We start from the raw sequence: 12,642 nt of genomic DNA on the forward strand, positions 1-12,642 counted from the left end.
CTTTTAAAATGTTACTGTTATTATTCTTTATCTCCCCAGGTGTGGCTGACTCCTAAAGGAGCGGACATGAGGATTCTGCAGCCTTACGACGCTCCTCTCAGAAGGAACTTCCTGCCTGGAGTTAAAATAGAGTACAGTGTCTCCCTCGACAGAGTTCCTACCGTGTCCAGATCAACCGCATACAGGTGAGAGTTCCTACCGTGTCCAGATCAACCGCATACAGGTGAGAGTTCCTACCGTGTCCAGATCAACCTCATACAGGTGAGAGTTCCTACCGTGTCCAGATCAACCTCATACAGGTGAGAGTTCCTACCGTGTCCAGATCAACCTCATACAGGTGAGAGTTCCTACCGTGTCCAGATCAACCTCATACAGGTGAGAGTTCCTACCGTGTCCAGATCAACCTCATACAGGTGAGAGTTCCTACCGTGTCCAGATCAACCTCATACAGGTGAGAGTTCCTACCTACCGTGTCCAGATCAACCTCATACAGGTGAGAGTTCCTACCGTGTCCAGATCAACCGCATACAGGTGAGAGTTCCTACCGTGTCCAGATCAACCTCATACAGGTGAGAGTTCCTACCTGCCGTGTCCAGATCAACCTCATACAGGTGAGAGTTCCTACCGTGTCCAGATCAACCTCATACAGGTGAGAGTTCCTACCGTGTCCAGATCAACCTCATACAGGTGAGAGTTCCTACCGTGTCCAGATCAACCTCATACAGGTGAGAGTTCCTACCGTGTCCAGATCAACCTCATACAGGTGAGAGTTCCTACCGTGTCCAGATCAACCTCATACAGGTGAGAGTTCCTACCGTGTCCAGATCAACCTCATACAGGTGAGAGTTCCTACCTACCGTGTCCAGATCAACCTCATACAGGTGAGAGTTCCTACCGTGTCCAGATCAACCTCATACAGGTGAGAGTTCCTACCGTGTCCAGATCAACCTCATACAGGTGAGAGTTCCTACCGTGTCCAGATCAACCTCATACAGGTGAGAGTTCCTACCTGCCGTGTCCAGATCAACCTCATACAGGTGAGAGTTCCTACCGTGTCCAGATCAACCTCATACAGGTGAGAGTTCCTACCTGCCGTGTCCAGATCAACCTCATACAGGTGAGAGTTCCTACCTGCCGTGTCCAGATCAACCTCATACAGGTGAGAGTTCCTACCGTGTCCAGATCAACCTCATACAGGTGAGAGTTCCTACCTGCCGTGTCCAGATCAACCTCATACAGGTGAGAGTTCCTACCGTGTCCAGATCAACCTCATACAGGTGAGAGTTCCTACCGTGTCCAGATCAACCTCATACAGGTGAGAGTTCCTACCTGCCGTGTCCAGATCAACCTCATACAGGTGAGAGTTCCTACCGTGTCCAGATCAACCTCATACAGGTGAGAGTTCCTACCGTGTCCAGATCAACCTCATACAGGTGAGAGTTCCTACCGTGTCCAGATCAACCTCATACAGGTGAGAGTTCCTACCTGCCGTGTCCAGATCAACCTCATACAGGTGAGAGTTCCTACCGTGTCCAGATCAACCTCATACAGGTGAGAGTTCCTACCGTGTCCAGATCAACCTCATACAGGTGAGAGTTCCTACCGTGTCCAGATCAACCTCATACAGGTGAGAGTTCCTACCGTGTCCAGATCAACCTCATACAGGTGAGAGTTCCTACCGTGTCCAGATCAACCTCATACAGGTGAGAGTTCCTACCGTGTCCAGATCAACCTCATACAGGTGAGAGTTCCTACCTGCCGTGTCCAGATCAACCTCATACAGGTGAGAGTTCCTACCGTGTCCAGATCAACCTCATACAGGTGAGAGTTCCTATCACTTCCAGATCAACCTCATACAGGTGAGAGTTCCTATAACTTCCAGATCAACCTCATACAGGTGAGAGTTCCTATCACTTCCAGATAAAACACATACAAACCACTGCACTTTTACTGTCTTATTGTTGTCTCACTGTTTTGTCCTGTTTTGCACTTACTTGTTTATTTATTCTTATGTTATTCATATTTGTGAGAAAGAAAATCATGCACTGTAATGTCGAATCACGTTCCATTTGTATATACAATATGGTGAATAAAGTAATCTGAATCTGACAGGTCAGAGCTCCTACCGTGTCCAGATCAACGGCATACAGACACTGCATAAAACAGCTTTGTCGCCGGTCCCTCTTGCATCCAGGGTTAGGTTGAGAACTCCAGTCCTGTCTGGATTTCCACTGTTATACGACCAGCTCTGTCAAAGGCACTGCTCTCTGAAGACTTTAATTGAATTCCTGTTTCTCTACAGATCCAGAATCAGCTGCCTGGAGCCATCTTCCCCTATGTTTTCTACCCCGTTAAGCTGCCCAAGTCTGTCTCCATGGACTCAGGTATATAATAATTATATTAATTATAATAATAATTCATAGCATTCCATTGCAGATATCTTGGTTGCAAACAGCAGGTGATTAACATCAAATGATAATCATGGCCAGTGAGCTGTGGCATTGCATCATATTGTATGCCCTCTTCCACCACGGAGGAGTATGCAAGAAAAGTTCATCTGTCCCGGAGATTTACACCATTACTGACATTGCAAGTGTACATTTGAGTGATTAGCTCCACTTTGTCCTCTCTTAAGGGTGTACCGTATCTCTATTTCTCCTAATGCATTCTTATTGTTTAAGGGACTTGTTAATCTACAATACCCTGTAGAGGGGGAGACAGGTTACTATAATATTAGGGATGTCCGATATTATCGGCCGACCGATATTATCGGCCGATATCGGCAGTAAAATGTGATATCGGGAAAATATCGGTATCGGGGGGGAAAAAAAACATTTTTTTTTTTTTTTTTTTTTTTACATTTATTTAACCTTTATTTACCCAGGCAAGCAAGTAAGAACCAATTCTTATTTTATTTATTGTCAAAAGTATGCATGTTGGTTTAATTCAACAACAAGAGATATGTAATGTTAATTTTTACTTTTTTAATTATCATATTTTGCACAGATAATGCTTACATTTAGAAAGCCTTTTGAATGCATCCAGTGAAATTATTAATTACCTGAAATTATTCAGTTTTTTTGGGGGGAAACCCTGCATATATCGGTATCGGTTGATATCGGTATCGGTATCGAAATTAAGAGTTGGACAATATCGGAATATCGGTATCGGTAAAAAAGCCAATATCGAGCATCCCTATATAATATATATAATATATGATGCCATTAATCAAATTAATATTATTAATTTGATTAATGGCATCGTACCAAAGGGAATGAATGAAAAAAGTTGTGATCCTGTTTCCTACAAGTGACTTTTATTACTTTTATTATCATGAGTATATTATCATTACTATTATTTTACAAATGGTGAAAGGTTTCCTTTCTGTTGTTGTTTTTCTTTGCTCATAGAATTTGGTGTTTGCTATATTTTAGTTTCTGGTATATATTTGTTTTCAACATGCTACATTATCAAGTCCTTACTCTGGAGGTCAAAGTTGACTGGCATTCCCAAGCTCACCTCTATGATGTCACTTCCTGCCCTCATGGTATATAGCTCCCATTTTTATAAGCTATCACTGCTAGCCTATTACACTGAAGAAGGAACACGTTCCGAAACATGTCTGTATTATAGGCTGCCATTAAATACAATTTTTTTAAATCTGAGAGTGCTGGTCCGGCCTTCGCCTTTTTCATCATATTGTATGGCAAAATAAGTCATGAGAATATTATGAATAGTAGTAATATATTTGTATAGCCCCTTTCAGGGTTCTCAAAGGCCTTGTACGTGCTGATATTTGGTATATATGTGGTTTTGAGAACTGTTTAGTTAAAGGAACCCTAGCCCTATTTCTTACGTACCAATGATTATGTTGATTAGTAAAGTCCTTTCTCAGCACAATCCATGCTGTTCTTCCTACTAGCTCCGGATAGTTGGCCACAAACCAATGCAAAGTCAATGTGGTCGAGCTCCTGTCTGTACAAGCTGACTGAGGCTCACTGACATTTACTCCACAGTGCACACAAAGTAGATTTCAATGAGCCTCAGTCAGCTTGTACAGACAGGAGCTCGACCCCAGTTACTTTGCATTGGTTTGTGGCCAACTATCCAGAGCCACTGAAGTATGAGGAACAGTATGGATGGTACTGATCACCATGATCATTGGTGAGTATGAAATTAGGTTGGAACCAACTTATGCACTCATGGTTCTGTAAGGCGCTTTGGATTAAAAACTCTCACCAGATGGCCTTTTGTTATGTTATGCTAGCTATATTGCTTTCTCTACCTGTCTTTCAGAACCCAAACCTCTGACAGACATCAGCATTGTGACCAGGACAGCAGGACACTCTGACATCTCCCGCATCAAGTTAGTCTTTACTCCCTTTTCTCTCTAGCTATTGCTATGTATAATTATTTGTCTACAGTCTGTCTCTCCTTTGCATCTCTAAATCATGGTGTCTCCTTTTCATCTCCCCTCTCTCTATCTCTCTCTGCCTTTATCTCTCTTTCTCTTTCTGCCTTTCCTTATTTCTCGTTCTCTCTCCTCTGCCTCCCATACCCACTCTATTGCTCTCTCCCTCTCATTATCAGTTAATAGAATAATAATCCACCCATGTTATTGTCTCATTTGGTAATCAGTCAATATCAGTTTCAGTGAAACTTTGTTCTGTGGTGTATAGGTACTTCAAGGTTCTGATCCAGGAGATGGATCTGAAGTTGGACCTGGGTTTCCTGTACGCCATCCTGGAACTGTTCACACCGGAGAACGCAAGCATCACCACCTCTGAGCAGGAGGTGAGAAACACCATGTTTTCACTGACGATACTCATTACAAGTACTAAACACACAAGTACTAAACATACAAGTACTAAACATACAAGTACTAAAGTACTGATATGACAGTATAGACAGTATAGACTTGTGAGCTGTTATTGAACAGTATACTGCCCTAAACCACAGTAACTACGCAAACAGTGAACAGTTTTTTGACTATCATTTTTCTCTAAAACAGAGCAAGATTGAACTGAACAGTATAGACCAGGGGTCAGCAACCTGCGGCTCCGGAGCCGCATGCAGCTCTTTAGCATCAGCTGCGGCTCCCTGGCCCAAATTTTTTTTTATTTCTTTTTTGTTCTCTTATTTTGGAGATCGATGTCATACTGTGACACTGAAATTAAAAAATATTTCATCAACTAAAATATTTAGTCAACAAAAATATTTCATCAACTAAAATATACAGTACGTCACACCCCGCGCCTCTCCCTGCCGTCTGCAAGTGGCTAATCTTGAGTTTCCGACCCCCCAGTAAGCTAACCATGGATAAATCCAAAAAAAGGAAGTCTGAGGAAAATAGAGGGTTTAATTCAGCGTGGACAGATTAATTTGCTTTCACGACTAACGATGCAGGCTTACCTGTATGCCTGATATGTGGTGCAAAATTTGCGAACAACGAAAAATTTACTTTTTATTTTATAGATTTTCCACAAATAAGGGAAGGACTCAAATAAAGCTGCATAGTTCAGGGTTTTATTTCAAAGTAGGTCTACAGATGCCAGTGTTTTTTCTCCTTTTCTGTGTTTTATTTCAAAGTAGGTCTACACATGGTAGTCTTTTTTCAAAGTGGACTACTTTTTATTTTATAAATGTTCCACAAATAAGGGAAGGACTCAAATAAAGCTGCATAGTTCAGGGTTTTATTTCAAAGTTGGTCTACAGACACCAGTGTTTTGTCTCCTCTTCTGTGTTTTATTTAAAAATAGGTCTACACAGCCAGTATTTTTTCTCCTCTTCATAAGAGTTTGAGGTTTTCCTTTGTTATAACAGGTAAAAACAGCAATAAAAAGTAATTTTTTTTCTTTTTGTTGCTTTGTAATTCCATTAATGCAACAAACTGTGTGCTATAAGTATAATTACTTTGGGTATGCAATTGTCAGGCGTTTTATGCTAAATGTGGGGTATGCTTGGGGATATATAAAACGTTATACACTGTTATCTTCATTTTAAGGGTAAATATTAGGGATGCCCCGATCGATCGGCCACCGATCGTTATCGGCCGATAATCAGTATAAATATGCGATCGGTGATCGGTGATAATGCTTTATTTTCGCCGATCGTCAAAACCGATCTCATCCGCTGAGTTCTGTCTCAGACACCGGGTGGTGCGGCGTCTGCTTCCCCCTCCAGCCCCTCCTGCACGCATGTAAACACAGGTCTAGTCTAGTCTAGTGGGACGGGAGGACGGCGTCTCCCTGAGCTAACGTTACAAAATGACCCAGTCAACTATTCACTTTTAGTTTAATACATGATGAGGCATTGTCTAACCGAATGGTATCTAGCCGGCCAGCTACCGATAGCTCCTGATATCAACAAATGCTCCAGCAATAGTCTATTAGAGACATGTATGATACTCTGTTAGCTCACGTTAGCGCAAATTAGTTCACTGTTCAAAACAAAATGTCCCATTGAACTAAATAATTCACTGAGGCGCTGTATCAACGTTATATATCCGGCTAGCAGTAGCTACAGATAGCTCCTGATATCAATGTCTTATAACACTGATTCGACGCGTATTTGAGCTGAGGGCTTGCTGAATGTTATTTAACGTTATACCAATACTAGGGTCCAGCTGCAGCGCAGGAGAATCCTGGCCGTAGCTCGAGGCTACTCTAGTATAGGTCCAGCTGCAGCTCCGGAGAATCCTGGCCGTAGCTGGAGGCTACTAGAGTACACACAGACAGTGGAGCTTGTTGCGTGGTGGCGATGTCTCGCAGATAATACAAGTACAAGTCTAATTATATAATATATATATTTTATAAAAAAAAATATATATATATATATAAAATAAATGTAATTTTTTTTTAATCAAAAACGATCGGTATCGGCCGATATGGCTCACGACGATCGGTGATCGGTATCGGTGGCAAGAAACGTGATCGGGGCATCCCTAGTAAATATAGGTTGTGCGGCTCCCTGAGCATTTTATTTTGTGGGAGGGGGGAAAAGTGGCTCTTTTGATAGTAAAGGTTGCTGACCCCTGGTATAGACTAATGAGCTGTTACTGAACAGTATAGACTTATGAGCTTATACTGAACAGTATAGACTAATGCGCTTTTACTGAACAGTATAGACTAATAGGCTTTTACTGAACAGTATAGACTTTAGGGCTGTCCCCGACTAAGGATTTGGATAGTCGACTACCCCCCTGAATGCAAAAATGTGGGCTGTGGGGGGTGCTTAATAATATAATAATAATCTTTATTTATATAGCACCTTTCATACACGGAGTGCAGCTCAAAGTGCTTAATGTCTGAAGGAGTCGACTGAAGGCTCCTTGTCCTCTGCGAAAGCATGCATCTTGATATTTGTCTAGTCTAGTGTGTTCATTAGATGGGTGAAATCCTCTTTCAGTGCCTCTGTGCCTGTTTTCTTAGGCAGTTAGCCTCTGGTATGTGCGCCATTAGCGTTAGCCACACTTCTAGACCTATTTGCACATTTATTTTTTTAAAGAATTCATAATGTATATATTTTTTTATAATTTTTTTTGCATTCGACTAAGAGGTTGGCAGTCGACTACAGCTCCTTTCGATCGATTAGTCGACTATTCGACTAATCGGGGTCAGCCCTAATAGACTTATGAGCTGTTACTGAACAGTATAGACTAATGCGCTTTTACTGAACAGTATAGACTTTTGAGCTTTTACTGAACAGTATAGACTTGTGAGCTTTTACTGAACAGTATAGACTTGTGAGCTTTTACTGAACAGTATAGACTTGTGAGCTTTTACTGAACAGTATAGACTTGTGAGCTTATACTGAACAAAATGGTGACAAAATGGCATCCAATGTAATAAAAAAAAGTCAACCAACGAACTAGATTCTTGTACCGGATCTCCTCTCTGGTAAACAAGAATACCCTGAAGACTCTGGCAGGAGCACTCATTCAAGGGTACTCCGACTATGCTTGCACCTCATGGTACCAAAGCACCTCAAAGGTGCTAAAAACAAGATTACAAACATCACAAAACAAACTGGTCAGACTACTACTTGACCTTACTCCTAGAACCCATCTCACCCCTGCCCACTTTGACTACCTAGGATGGCTTAGAGTAGACGACAAAGTACAGCAACTTGCAATGGGCCTGGTCTACAAGATACACTACACGACCAAGGTACCCATGTACATGTCAAAATACTTCCCAAAGGTCAGTGAATACCACAACCACAACACCAGAGAGAGCTCCACAAATCATGTTAAACCCAGATTCGGCTCAAACAAGGGACTAAACACGTTTTGCAATTATGCCACATCAATGTGGAACGCCCTACCCAAAGCTGTAAAGGAATGTGAATCACTACCCACTTTCAAAACCACTCTCAAAGAGCACCTACGGAAGACTGCAATTCGAAACTGGCCCCTGTAAATGTACAGTAAATGTCCTAACTCAATAATACACGGGACCCTCTTCTTGGGACCAAGTAAGGTTTCGTCGATATTCCAATGTACAGTTTTGCTTGTACAGTTTTCCCCACCCCGCCTACCCAACCCCCCTGCAATCTGTTAATAAAGTTTTCAATCAATCAATCAAACAGTTTAGACTTATGAGATTTTACTGAACAGTAGACTAATGAGCTTTTACTGAACAGTATAGACCTATGAGCTTTTACTGAACAGTATAGACTAGGGATGTCCCGATCACATTTTTTTGCTCCCGATCCGATCCCGATCATGTGATTTTGAGTATCTACCGATACCGATCTTTCCCGATCCGATCAAAAAAATATATAAAGATTTTATTTTTATTTTTTTTATCCCAATTTCTCACATTACATTCACCCTGAATGTTGACGTTATCCAGGTGAAAAGTTAACTTCATTCAAGCGAGGCATTGCAATCCTTGACATAAATAATTTGATGTATAATTAAATCAAAGGAAATGCGTTTGGGTCTGAGAGTGTGGCTGGTCTGCCGTTCTGCAGCTGGATACTATTGGTTTGTTTTGGCAAAATTCTTCTGCTCTGTGTGACAATAAATAAATTAATGATGATATGCAATAATTTAAAACCAAAACTAAGGCCTCAGTATGAGTTTAAGACGTGAACATGGTCATGTTTGTTGAATAAAAAAATAAAAGTAAAAAATAAAAATAAAACCAATTTTATTTATTTTTGTCGATGATCGGATCGGGACATCCCTAGTATAGACCTATGAGCTTTTACTGGACAGTATAGACCTATGAGCTTTTACTGAACAGTATAGACCTATGAGCCTTTACTGAACAGACTTATGAACTGAGTCTGGCCATCTATTTTTGTTTGTAATTATGTTTCAATGAGGAGTGTCTGTCCCTGTCTCTGTCTGTTTGGGTTGATGATGTTTCTTTCTCCGCCACATTTGTGTCCATTTTGGACGGACAGAACATTTCAGACAGGATTAACCAGAGGTGTGGACTCGAGTCACATGACTTGGTAGCCCCTTTCGTGACTTTCGGTTTGCAAGCCTGGGGCTTTTGTGACCGCAGTCACTTATATTTACGGCGCGATTACCCAGTAAAGAAACAACCAAGCGTGATCGCGGGGCTCGGGGTGTGTCAAAAACATATCAGATCTGAATTTCAGAGATACCCAGCGTACAATATGGGTTTAACACAGCTTCACGATGGGGTCTGGAAGCTCGGAGTTGCTAATAAACATTTTAAATCATTTTCATAAAACGAGTGTACTCACGGAGCGAACCTTGGCAAAATGGCTGGTGCGTCCAGCCATAGATATATATATATCTATGCGTCCAGCGATCACTGCGCTCCCTATCGGTCCCTGTTGGTCATTACAACAATACACAGGAGACGCGCTCAGCAGATTTTACCCTGTAATGGCCTATAGGTAATGACCAACAGGGACCGATAGGGAGCGCAGTGATCGCTGGATGCACCAGCCATTTTGCCAAGGTTCGCTCCGTGAGTACACTCGTTTTATGAAAATGATTTAAAATGTTTATTAGCAACTCCGAGCTTCCAGACCCCATCGTGAAGCTGTGTTAAACCCATATTGTACGCTGGGTATCTCTGAAATTCAGATCTGATATGTTTTTGACACACCCCGAGCCCCGCGATCACGCTTGGTTGTTTCTTTACTGGGTAATCGCGCCGTAAATGTGACTGCGGTCACAAAAGCCCCAGGCTTGCAAACCGAAAGTCACGAAAGGGGCTAATGACTTGGACTCGAGTCAGACTCGAGTCACGAATTTGATGACTTTGGACTTGACTTGACCAAATAAAAAAAGACTCTGACTTCGACTTTGACTTTATCACCAATGACTCGTGACTTCACTTGGACTTGAGCCTATTGACTTGAGAAGACTTGATACATTCCCACATGCCCAACGATTAAAAATTATGTTATTAAATGTGCCGTGAATTAATAAATTTCCAGCAAATACACTTCATTCGCGCAGCCGGCTTCTCGGCTCCAGTGTCACCTGCGGAGATAGTGGGCGTGTTTTGTTTACCTTCCAGTGTAGACTGTCATGGCGGCCCCCAGTAATCGAGTTTTTACACATGGATATCCTCACTATTTGTCTTTTGGACCGGTGGTCGTCTGTTTATTAAGATCGAATGGACCATGGGTAAACTTCCAGACATCGGATGATTGTGGATTCGGGTATCGAAACGTTTTTCTTTTTTTGAGAGTACGGATTTCTTTGTTGCTGAATGTGGACCCGGGAACACGTTGTTTGGGTAAGTCAGTTATGTTATGGAAGTATGGGTATGGAAGATGAACGTATGAGGGTCAGGATATCTTTTCTTCGAATGCGGGATGTTAATAATAATATAATTGTCCGAGTTATGAATGCCGGGAGTGTATGTTTGGTAAACCTTTCCAGTTCCAGTGTGTGCGTATTGGCTTCGGTGATTCGGTACAGGGGTTTAATGGCTTAAACTGGGTTTTGATTATCAGTTAATCGATGCAGATTCAATTTTGTGCGTCTGTGTATGTTTACATTTACATTTTACATTTAGTCATTTAGCTGACGCTTTTATCCAAAGCGACTTACAAGTTCTGTGCGACAAGACACCAAGAAGGGTATAACTCTATCAGCTGAGTAACAATGTTCATCAAAGTGTTGCGTGTTACAGTGTAGGTTAGTTTATTAGGACAAGTGCATGACAGTAAGGTTAGTCGGGGTTAGATTTATTTTTTATTTTTATTTTTTTTATCATTTCAGATAATGGTTGAAGAAGTGAGTCTTTAGTCGACGGCGAAAGATTGGACGGGATTCGGCTGTCCTAACTGGGATGGGTAGTTCATTCCACCATTGTGGGGCAAGGACTGAGAATAGGCGGCTTCTCTTTGATGACCCTCCGGGAGCTTGGATAGGAGTAGATCTGAGGCGGCCAGAAGATGCAGAGCGTAGGGGTCTTGAGGGTGTGTAGTTAGAGACCATTGACCGGAGGTAGGCGGGAGCGGTTCCCTTTGCCGCACGGTATGCTAGGTCGAGGGCCTTCAAGCGGATACGTGCAGCAATGGGGAGCCAGTGCAGGTCCCTAAGAAGTGGGGTGACATGGGCCGACTTCGGTAGGTTTGAGATCAGGCGGGCCGCTGCGTTTTGAATGAGTTGAAGAGGCTTGGTGGCAGTGGCCGGGAGGCCAGCTAGCAGTGCGTTGCAGTAGTCGAGGCGGGAGATGACTGTTGATTGGACGAGGAGTTGGGTGGCTTCTTTTGTCAGGAATGGGCGTATCCTTCTGACGTTGCTCAGGAGGAATCTGCAGGTTCTGGTTGTCGCTGCGATGTGAGCAGAGAAGTTCAACTGGTCGTCGAGGACAACACCAAGGTTCTTGGCGGTCGGGGACGCGGTCACAGCTGCATTCTCGACTGTGATGGAGAGGTCGGTCAGGGGGGAGGATTTGGCCGGCAGGTGGAGCAATTCTGTTTTGCTTAGGTTCAGTTTGAGGTGGTTGGTCGTCATCCAGGCGGAGATGTCGGACAGACAGGCCGAGATCCGCTCAGAGACGTGGATATCTGAGGGAGGGAAGGAGAGGAAGAGTTGAGTATCATTGGCATAACAATGATATGAGAAGCCATGAGACGTGATAATGTTACCCAGTGATTTAGTGTAGAGGGAGAAGAGAAGGGGTCCTAGGACCGAGCCCTGGGGGACACCCGTCCGAAGGGGGCGGGTGGCCGACAGAGTCCCTCTCCATGACACTTGGTAGGAGCGGTCATTGAGGTATGATGTCAGCCATGTCAGCGCAGATCCAGCCACTCCCATTCCTGCGAGGGCCGCGAGGAGGATCTGATGGTTGACTGTGTCGAAGGCTGCAGATAGATCTAGGAGAATCAGGACAGAGGAGAGGCCTTTCGCTTTTGCTAAGTGAAGTGCCTCTGTGACCGCAATGAGGGCCGTTTCTGTGGAGTGGCCAGTCCGGAAGCCAGACTGATTGGGGTCTAGGAGGTCATTCTGTAAGAGATAAGCAGTAAGTTGGTTGGATACAGCACGTTCAAGTGTTTTAGAAAGGAAGGAGAGAAGAGAGACAGGACGATAGTTGGCTATGACGGTGGGGTTCAGGGTTGGTTTTTTTATGAGGGGCGTGACTCTGGCTTGTTTTAGGGAGGTGGGGACCACCCCCGAGTTGAGTGAGGAGTTGA

General features: G+C 43.1%; 1 protein-coding gene across 1 annotated transcript in view; it reads left to right on the plus strand.

Moving 5' to 3' along the window:
* vps13a (vacuolar protein sorting 13 homolog A) overlaps nucleotides 1-12,642 on the plus strand; it is a 381,735-nt gene that overhangs the window by 304,463 nt on the left and 64,630 nt on the right. The window contains 5 exon segments of the mRNA XM_084308048.1: nucleotides 40-139; nucleotides 142-185; nucleotides 2,303-2,384; nucleotides 4,297-4,366; nucleotides 4,680-4,794. Of these exon segments, the coding sequence (XP_084164174.1) occupies nucleotides 40-139; nucleotides 142-185; nucleotides 2,303-2,384; nucleotides 4,297-4,366; nucleotides 4,680-4,794 (411 nt within the window).

Source organism: Notolepis coatsorum (assembly GCF_963971535.1).
Source record: "Notolepis coatsorum genome assembly, chromosome: 1".
Classification (NCBI taxonomy): Eukaryota; Metazoa; Chordata; class Actinopteri; order Aulopiformes; family Paralepididae; genus Notolepis; species Notolepis coatsorum.